Source organism: Malania oleifera, chromosome 4, assembly GCF_029873635.1.
Source record: "Malania oleifera isolate guangnan ecotype guangnan chromosome 4, ASM2987363v1, whole genome shotgun sequence".
Taxonomy (NCBI): domain Eukaryota; kingdom Viridiplantae; phylum Streptophyta; class Magnoliopsida; order Santalales; family Ximeniaceae; genus Malania; species Malania oleifera.
The window spans coordinates 18,485,136-18,495,180 of NC_080420.1; the positions used below are offsets into that span (position 1 = coordinate 18,485,136).

At 35.2% G+C, this 10,045-nt stretch overlaps 1 protein-coding gene across 1 annotated transcript; it reads right to left on the minus strand.

Annotated features, from left to right (window-relative positions):
- Window positions 1-832: 832 nt before the first annotated feature.
- On the minus strand, window positions 833-9,803 carry LOC131153421 (nicotinamide adenine dinucleotide transporter 1, chloroplastic). Its single transcript, XM_058105708.1, has 9 exons — window positions 9,055-9,803; window positions 8,703-8,798; window positions 8,107-8,213; window positions 6,129-6,177; window positions 5,896-6,008; window positions 2,112-2,206; window positions 1,739-1,827; window positions 1,557-1,651; window positions 833-1,423 (listed from the first exon to the last, which is right to left on the minus strand). The coding sequence occupies exons 1-9, from the start codon at window positions 9,134-9,136 to the stop codon at window positions 1,022-1,024; spliced, it is 1,128 nt and encodes a 375-aa protein (XP_057961691.1). The 5' UTR covers window positions 9,137-9,803; the 3' UTR covers window positions 833-1,021.
- Window positions 9,804-10,045: the final 242 nt, after the last annotated feature.

A 10,045-nucleotide genomic window follows, 5' to 3' on the forward strand; every position in this document is an offset into this window, starting at 1 on the left:
GTTAAGAATGAGACAATTGTCATAATGATTTTTTTTTTTCTTTTCCTTTCAATTTTTTTTTTTTTGGTTTTTTTGACATCTTGATGACCAACATAGCCCATTATTCCGCAACACTTATTGTTGAACTTGCAATTCAATCTAAAATCTATGGTCATAAATTTCAATCAAATTCTTACGAAATCTTTAAGGTCCCCTTTGGGACTTAAAAAATAATAGAAAAAAGTCAAAGAAAATTCGATGAAATTTATTTTTTCATGTTTGGTTATCAAAGAAAGTAAAAAATAAAAAATAAAAAAATATACCAAATCAATGAATTAAAATATAATTTAACACATCACTAACATTTAATTTTTTTTATATTTAATTACATTAGAATACTTTTTTATTTTTAATAGAATTAAATATAGAAATAGCATATAGTGGAAAATGAACTTTCTTCCTTTTCTTTATTTTTCTCAAAGAAATTCCTTGATCCAAACGAAGTCTAAACTTCATAAAATGACCCCCAAAAAATCTTTATTTAACTGAAAAATAAGATTTTTTTTCTTCTTCTAGTTACAGTTTTCCCTTTAACTTCCGTTTTATCCATTGATTTTCTCAAAGTAAAAGGACAATTTAAATAAATAAAAAAAAGGAAACAAATTCGTTATTTCAGTGTGGAAAAAAAAATTATACGGGGCCAAAAATTTTGGACTGCCAACATCTTCTGTTTTTTTTTTTTTTTTGGCTAGCCTAAGAATTACATCCATTCATGGCAGCCCCTGAATGATCTCGAAGTGGTTAATTTAGGACCATTTATAGTATTTTCTCAGAAAGATGGCAATACAGTCCATGGTGAAAGCATTTTATACTTGAACTAAATCCAACTGCCTAAACAGGCAATGAGTTACAAAGAAGAAACAATTACAATTATCTGTATTCACTTTGGCCTTATGCATTTCAATATGATTAAATTCTCTCATCAGCGACAGGCTGGGAGGAAAAACAAAAAACCAAAAAACAAATGAAGAAACATCTAAAATCATTGCCTTGCTGCTAGCTGCTCCTCATTTCCCAGGGGAAGAGATGAAGTTCTCTTACTGGATTGGACTTGTGAGCACTGCAGAATTGAGTTATCACCTTCTCTGCTACTCCCTCCATTTTCTCCCTGCTGGGGTTTGACATGGCCACCAGATCTAGTCTGGGCTTGTGAATGCTTCTCAACTGGAGGCAGAGCCCGCTTAAAAAATCTATGCATCATCTCATAACTGGTAAATGTAATGACAGCAGATGGAGTTGTTCTCAATAGATTAGTTGCACAGCCACGGTAAAAACCGGAAAGACCTTCCTTTTGGAAAACCTTCTTCATGCAGTCAATAACACCTGCATAATAAATCTTGTGGTTTCGGGCTTGCCCTTGCTCTTGCAGCCTCGATCGCACAACCTAGCCAAAATGAAATCAACATTCCTTTGGTGACAAAGACATAAAAGATGCACAGAGATGAAATTTCTTCATTGGGAGGCCCTTCTCCTCTTAAGGCATTTTGAGTTGAGATGAGAAAGTCCAGCAAACATACCTCATGTGGGTAAGTCATCACAGAAGCCAGTATCTTAGCTGCCGAAGAGGCAACTGCAAGATTTCCAGGACTTAGCTTTTCTGTGGTAGTATTATCTGAGAAGATCAAATTATTGTGATCAACACCAAAGCACATTAGATAATACTTCCATATACAGAAGCAAAATAAAATAAAAACATTACCTCTTTTTGCTAAATATGACTTCATCTTCTCATATGCTGGAAATTGGATGGCAACATGACTTATCCCAGCTAATGAGGGCAGAAGGCCGCTGTTTAAACCACGCAAAACAGCATTAGGAAACCAGTCATACTAAAGGGAAAGAATTGTCTGCCGCAAGAGACAATTTGGTAATTATGCCCAAAAGTTGTTCTGAGCTGACTGGACTTTGGTATTTTAGATTCTGTAAATACACATTCCCTCCATTAAGAAGAAGAAGAATTGGGTTCTATTTCGAATTAGAAAAATGATTTTTCTGAGCGTTTCACAAGACAGATCCTAGCAGTGAAATCTGTCTCAAATTTGGGTTCACATAGTACAGTTGAAAACAATTACCTGTATAATCCTCGTACTCCTTCCTCACGTGCAATCCTTCTCAGAGCAGAATATATGCCTTTATATGGGACCACATCCAGCCTCATTCCCTGCGTCTAAACAAGAAAGGGCAAAAAATCAGCATTCAATATGGAACAATAATGACAGAAATAAAACTCGAGAACATAAAAAGCCTTTGGGTCAACAGAATTATTCTTAAATTCTCATCAACAATATTGAATAAATTTGAATTACTACAATGAGAGTCAAGTTAGAAACATCAGGATATTGAGACATGTATTCTGAAGCACAGAATGACACAGCCGACTGGCTTCTCCAGGAAATATCTAGGATAGATAATTGTATACTGCAATGTCTTATCCCAACTTTACTCATTGAATAGCAAAAACATCATCAGATCCAAAATTTTAACGTCAGAATTTGGTGATATTGAGACAGGGCATGAAAAAGTTTAGAGGCTCAACTGCACAAAGGTGTTAGCAGGTGAGTAACATCAAGGACTCAATCTTCACCTTGGTTCCCAACATAACTTTCATGCTCTCTCATTCATCTTTTAGGTTGAACAATAGCTAAAAAATAAATGAATAATGAGGGGCGTACAAATCATGTTACTTCAGAACCCACGAATAATCACCAGAATGTGAAAATAGCAAGCACATTGCCACAAATACACACACATGCACGCACGAACACTATAAACCAATTTGAGTTAATTAATGTATAAGATGGTAGGATCATAGTAGTTAGTACTAATCATTAAGAGAAACCGCATCCTACTACTGAAAAGTGGGTCTTTAATTTTTGTTCTCTTCAGCCAAACAATTTTTTGGTCTTTAATTTTGCTTGCTAAAAAATTTAGCTCCTCTTTGGGTCTCAACTAAGAAGTTGGAAACTTGGAGCACAGATCCTTGGAACGTTGTGTATTCTAAAATCATAGAACAGGTGTGAGGGCACAATATGCCACTTAGTATGGTAAGTAATACATGGGAATGGGCTAAGTTGGATCAGTATTTCAGATCATGGTGCATTTTGAGGTACTTGGATTGCTTAACATTTATAGCATAGGGAGGATTTCTCTAAATAAAATAAAAATAAAAAAATTGCTTACTTTCACAATCTCTTTCATTTTAAACTATTCTGAGATTAGATTTTTTAAATATTTTTAAATTTTTATTCTATTTATTCATGTTTATAATCAAATACTTTTGAGAAATAGGGTCTCCACTTTTGGTTAACTGGATCATGTAACATTGTGACCCAGAATGCCAGAAAGTACTATGAATTGGGAACATGATCCGGGATTGCAGTTTGAGAGTGGATGTAGGGATCATGATAACCATGGGTTGGAGAGACCTGTATCCTATAATCAACTACAAAAGCATTTAACATTTGAAACTAACAAAAAAATTTATTTCAATTTTAAAATAAAACATACTCAATTTTAGAACAAAAATGCAGCAGGAAAAAACAGCAAAAACAACAGCGGAGTAGCTCTGACAAAAAAACAAAAGAAGAAATACATCAATAATGGGGTTCACAGCTCTGACAAAGAAAGAAGAAGAAGGCTGAGAGCAGCAGAGCATAAATTTTCAATAAAAACAAAGCAGCAGAAATTGCAAAAAAAAAAAACAAAACAAAAAAAAAAGCATAAAAAAAGAAAAAAAAATTAAGAAAGAGGGTCAGAGCAGCAAGTCACAGGCTAAGAGTAGCAGATCAGTAGAATCACTGATTTTGGTCGACCAAAAAGAAAAAGAAAGAAGACGAAATGAATGAGAATTGACCTTCAATGATCAATCAAAGCTTGAGGGTTGGCCTTTAATCTCTAGCTAGGATTAAAAGAGGGAAAAAACAAAGTATAAGGTAAGCATGCCTCACTATGCCATGTGCCTCTTGAATGTTGCCTAACATAAAGGTCTGAACACAAGTCTTGTAAGCTATTGTCTGCTTTGGCTAGTACACGCCCAACGTGAGGTCATAATAGGATCCTCCATCTGATATCTAACACCCTCGTTAAAATGGCCCACACCTCTGTGCAAGACCTACACCACCGAGTAAAACATCCATATGCAATACCCTTAGGGCAGCTCTAATACCAAATGTTAGATTCTTGGCCCAACTAGAGTGAGGTATTGTTGTGCATCCTAGATTTGCCCCAGAAAAGATGCCTCAGAAGTTGAACCCCAAAACATCCTTATATGGCCAAGTTCCCCCTAATACATGACTGATGTTGGATCATGACACCTTTAGTGGTCCTTGACTCCTATGAGGCTCAATCCTCAAAACCTCAATGGTGCCTCAGTTCACCACAACGTGCTTCGTGCCTACGTGCACCTTTGATTACCATGGCAATGAAATATATAGCATGCATGTTTGAGTTGATTCTATGTAATAAATTTTGAAAGGATACAACAAGAAGGAGAGCTAGAACCTTCACTTTGTACGAAAGTTGTTCAAATACATGTATTGTATTTTTTTGGGGAGGGGAGGGGGGGGGGGGAGGTGAATAAGTTAATTGAAAAGCTAAATTTCAGGATAATTGCAATCGAAAAAGATATGTCCAATTTTTATTTTTTTTTTCTTAATTATAATAAAGATAGATTTTGGGCAAAATTATCCTTCTAGACCGTAGTATTGCCAACATTATTTACTTTTTACTTCATACTAATGAGAGGGACTGTAAGGAACAGAATCATCAAATCAAGGAAGGTTGACGTTATTTTTGAATCATCAAAGAGAGGTTCCCATACTCCAGGAAAAGTGCTGGGGCTAGCCTTTATTTTTCTTAGCAAATACAGGCTTAAATAAACTCCTCAACTTGGGTATGCAAAGCATCTTAACCAATACATGTCTCATAAAATGTAAAACATCTTTTCCTTATTATCTAATTTAAAAAATGAAGGTAATATTTCCTTCAACATTGAAATCGGCAGACAGTAGATTGTGCATGATGGCAGAAATAATCTATAGAGCTGACTAACCCCCCTAGTGGGACTTAAGGCCTAGTAGATATTATAAAATTATTGGAGAACCAAACAATGTTAAAAGAAAAACTATGCATTTACTCCATGAAAACAGACACACATGCATGAAGTCTAGAGAGCTCACATTCTTAAAATCCAGTTTCTTTGTTACTGCTACTACAATTACCTCTCTTCCTCTCTGCATGTATATATCCATCTATATCTACCTCTATTTCTATGCATATTTGCATGTCCACACTTCATTAACAATTGTGCGAAGAGACTTACTTTCATTACTCAAACTTATGCATGCTTCAATTTATGTGACTGTAGTAGCACTAATAAGAAGTTTGGTCTTCCAGATTCTAACCATTTTTTTGGTTACGAATATTTGTTAGAAAAATCCACAACATAAAGAAAAATATTCTGCAATAAACTAGAAAACAATCTTCAACAATTAAATCAAGGACAAAAGACACTAACCTTTCCTGAGATTTGGCAAAAAAGACGCCGACCTCCCTAAGGTTTCAAAAATCCTATGGACCTCCATTGACATTTGAATTTTGGGGCACTTATACCCCCTCCTTAGGCTTGTTGTTTCTGCAAATATCAGGAAAGGTCCACATCTTTTTTCCAAACCTCAAGGGAGGTTCATGGGATTTTTGACACCTCAAGAGAGATTTACATCTTTTAAATAAACCAAAATCCATAAAAAAAAATTGCATTGAATAAGGCATGTAGTGAGGGACTATTGAAGATCACTTTGCTGCATGCCTCTGTCATATATTTTGAAGAAATCACAAACACGGAAGCAAACAACTTACTTGGAGTCTGGTCTTGACAACCCACAATGGATTTGTTGCAATAGAAGTGGCAGCCCCTGCACCAGAAGCAGCAATCATATTTGCACCTATTGTAAGTTGATTGCTCGTATCCACTGCATATGATGAAATGAAATGTTAAAAGAAATGAAAATGACCATCGGAATTGAACAACCTTCATAGCTCATATACTAAGTGTCATATGAAATGGAATTAAAAAATTGTATAGAACTAACCGTGTGTCTGGAGTAGGCATTTGAGTTTCTCATAAACTGTGAAGTACACCTACGTATGAAATGAGCACATCTGTCACTTGGAGAAATATAAGGAATGCATAATAAAATTGACACAAGAAATGTAATCTAATAAATTCAAGAAATATTCTTCCACCTGGATTTCAATGTCCATTTCCACGGGACAAATACAAAAAAACATAGTTAAAGGCACATAATACACTCAGGAGCAAAGGTCACCCAAGGCCTACATGCCAGGCATAGGTGCAAGCATGAGGAAGACAAGGTGCATATATTTATTAAAAAGGTGCATGCAATGGTCATATATAAATGTTTTGGTTGCTAAGAAATTGTTATTCATATAAATAGAAATAATACATGTGAACTATATTATACACTCTAGTAGGACACAATCAAAGTCAAAGCATAATAATAAATAGAAATATAGAATTACCTTATTGATTTAGAAAATAATACATGTTTTTGGGATGTATGAATATGTGTATATACATACATACATACATACATATACATATATATATATATATGTATATGTATATATATATATATGTATATGTATATGTATATATATATATATGTATATATATATATATATGGGCTTATTATTAGGGTTTTTTCAAGTCTATGTCCAGTTACTACAAATTTGTTTCACCAAACCTAGAATTTGTGAGTTTGAGAATCATCTATATTCGACTAAAATTTGATCAAAGACCGAATGAAGCTTTCTTAAGAATAACCAGTATTTTGATTTCTAATCATTTTTAGGCTAATTAATTTTCTTAAGGCCTTATGGGATGTTTTCAAAATTGAACTTGGAAAACCACAAGTCTTAATTTTTCAATTTTATTACTCAATTTTATTATCGAAAGGGAAAGTTGGCTTCTTCTTTTTTTTCCTTTAGGAATTTCAAGTTTTTAAAATTTTTAAGTGTTTTTATTTATTCAAACAAGAGAATTTCCTTATTTACAAGTAAAATCTTAAGTAAACGAAAATAGTTTTTACGTCACCCTATGTTTGGAGAGTCTTTGAATTTGGAATTGCAATGGATTTAGATCAGATGCAATATAAAATTGCATTGAAATTTATCTAAGTCCACCCAAATCCATTCTCCCAAACGCGGCATCAAGGATTTTACACGTAATTATCTAAACAAAGTTGCTCATTTGTGTTAGAAACAGGATATATGTTTGCTGATTCTGTTGGAGAGAGGCCATCATTCACTGATCAAGTAGCCATGCACCCTCAGGCAGATGCATCCAGCCTTGCGTAATGCTATCTGATGTGCAGACCTCGGCACCTAAGTGCACCTTGTGCCGAGGCTAAGGCTAAGGCTAAGGTATGCCTTAGGAGCACTTCTAACAATCATGAATATGGAGAAATGGAATAAGTTAAGTGGCAAATTAGCCAAACAAATTTGTTAGCGAAAAATGGCTATTGGTTCATTCAGCCATGCAGCCGCAAGTTGAGGGGTAAGAGAAATGGGAAGCAAATCCAATTTTTTCATATCATTTTTTCCTGAAAAAGAAGGCCCAAAGTGCCTTCTTTGCTCTAGCTTCTGTACATAAATTAAAGGTTTTATAGCCAACTGAGGATTGGATCCTCAGGAAAAGGAGAGTGTTCCTTTCTCAACACAAGAATGCTACAACAACAACATCAAGACAGGCTTAAGACTCAGATAAAAAAATTGATTCCATTCTTTGTAGATAATACTACTCAAGTCCCATTGTCTTTGCCCAAGGATCACATCACAAGCATGCTAAGAGCATGATTTAGAAATGAAAACTGAATTACATGTTCATAAGAAATTAAAAAAAAAAAAAAAAGTAAAAGCCAAGATGTAATAGACAAGGCTTTTCTACTCTTTTTTTTTTTTTTTTTTGGGTTTTTGGGTGGGGGTGTTTTTTTTAAGAGGGGGGTGGAAGAGAGAAGCAACTCAAGGAGACTAAAAAGAAGTACTCACAGCCCAGTTTGGAAGTAGTGCCACTATTGTTGGTGAAAGGCCACGATACAATCCCTTCAGACCCTCAGTTCTTACAATGTTTTGTAGAGTTGTAATGATGACACTACCTGATTGTAAGCCAAAAAATGGTAAGCACAAAACATTACAGATTGAGTAGGCAATTAATTATGAAGAATATGAGCATATTTAGACACCATAGGAGCTATCAAAATAAATGCAGAATAATAAATCATAAAAGGTGTTGAACAGAAAATTGACAACATGTAATAGGAAATAGCAAACTGATTGGTCCCTTACTCCTTCAAAGTTGAAACCAGAGACTTGAACTTGCTCACTTTAAAGCCAAGACAACCTCAAGAAGACAAGACTTGAACTTACATGTGGGAAACATGCATGAACTTACCAATGTTTAATGGACTAAAAATATAACAAAATGAAAATTTGTGCACAAAACATAAAAAACAAAGTGGCTAATTCCATTCCCTTCAATTGCATTTCTATGTACCAAACATTGTAATGTAAATCAATCTTCTCCTTCCAGATGGACCAAACATCATTATTTTAATGAAACAAGCACAAATTAAAGCTGTTCACACCTCTGGGACCCGAATGGGCCATTTCAGGAAGGCCATGAACCTGCAGTCTTGTCTTGATCACATCCAACGGGCAAACAAAAGTGGCAGCTATGGCACCTGCAGAGCATGAGCACAGCAGTAAATCGCACAATCCGAAGACAAATCCTTTCAAAAACAATATTTAGCGACTTATACAATCAAAAACAGAGCTAAATCATCGTTCTGGTGACAAAAAATTCACGGTCGCAATGTGTGCAAATGCAAGCATCGCAAGCGTGCAAGCAACAAAATTAAAGGAAACCCTACTCAATACCATAAAAACTAAACCAGGATAACAGAATTAATCTATAACTAAGGAGAGAAGAAAAAAAACCTGCAGCGGCACCCGCCCCGGCGTGGCACACTAAATCTCTGATGTTCTGAACTTCGGGTGATTGTTTAGCTCCTCCGCTCATCTTGAAACCCCACAAACCCAATTATTCGAATCAAAAACAAAAAAAAAAATCCCGTCTTCGATTCAGGAATCTGATGAAGCGAAAGCAAATTCGCACGGCAGATTTAAACCCTCCTCGCTGTTACATTGGTCAAAACTGATGTTGAATTGAATTTCAGATAGAGAAAGAGAGGGGTATGGGCGGGTAAAGGACGGCATAGTGGGATTGTTGGACCGTGCTGATGAGCGGCGAAATGGGTCGTCTTGGACAAATTTGAACGACTGAATAGTTCAAGGAATTGTCATGGCGTTGTTTCTCCGATCCCCGAGCCGAAGGAAGGTGGGAAATGTTTTGTCAGGAACATAAGGGCAACTGGCAAGCGCCTTTCTTTCATACATACATTATAAAAAACAAATGCAGGATCCTGTCGGTATATAAAAAGACCTTACCAAAATATTTAATTTAATTGCAGTCTGGGAGAGACTTTTAACCGTTTGGAGCCTTACAGAAGGATATTTCTATACATCCATGGCGTATGGGGGCTGTGCTACATGCGAAGCTGCTGTGCTGCTTCTTCTTCTTCTTCTCTGTTTTGGCGGTGATATACTTGATTCTTCTCTATTATGAAATTAGGAATTTCTTCTTCCATGTTTTGATGGATTAAGTCTTATCTTAAAACATAATATGCAAGTACTGGTGTTTCCACTTTGAAAATTTTAAATTAGATTTTCAGAAGGAAGAAAAGTCGTTCACACTTTATTCAATTTGCAGGTTTAACACGTGAATTTTTCTTAAGTTATCCCTTAGAGAATATTGAAGATGACATTGAGATAAATATTGAAAGGGAAGAAAAAAAAAGGCAAGAAATTAAGTATCCGGTATTAACGCATTTAAAAATATCATTAGAAAAGTTTATAAAATAAAATGTGG

Bases quoted from the DNA above. Each gene is read 5' to 3' on its own strand.
- LOC131153421 (XM_058105708.1), bottom strand. From the start codon at position 9,136: ATGAGCGGAGGAGCTAAACAATCACCCGAAGTTCAGAACATCAGAGAT. The intron at 8,214-8,702 runs GTGTGAACAGCT...GCTTACAATCAG, and splicing joins GGCCCATTCGGGTCCCAGAG to GTAGTGTCATCATTACAACT. The intron at 6,178-8,106 runs GTGAGTACTTCT...TTTCATACGTAG, and splicing joins CACTACTTCCAAACTGGGCT to GTGTACTTCACAGTTTATGA.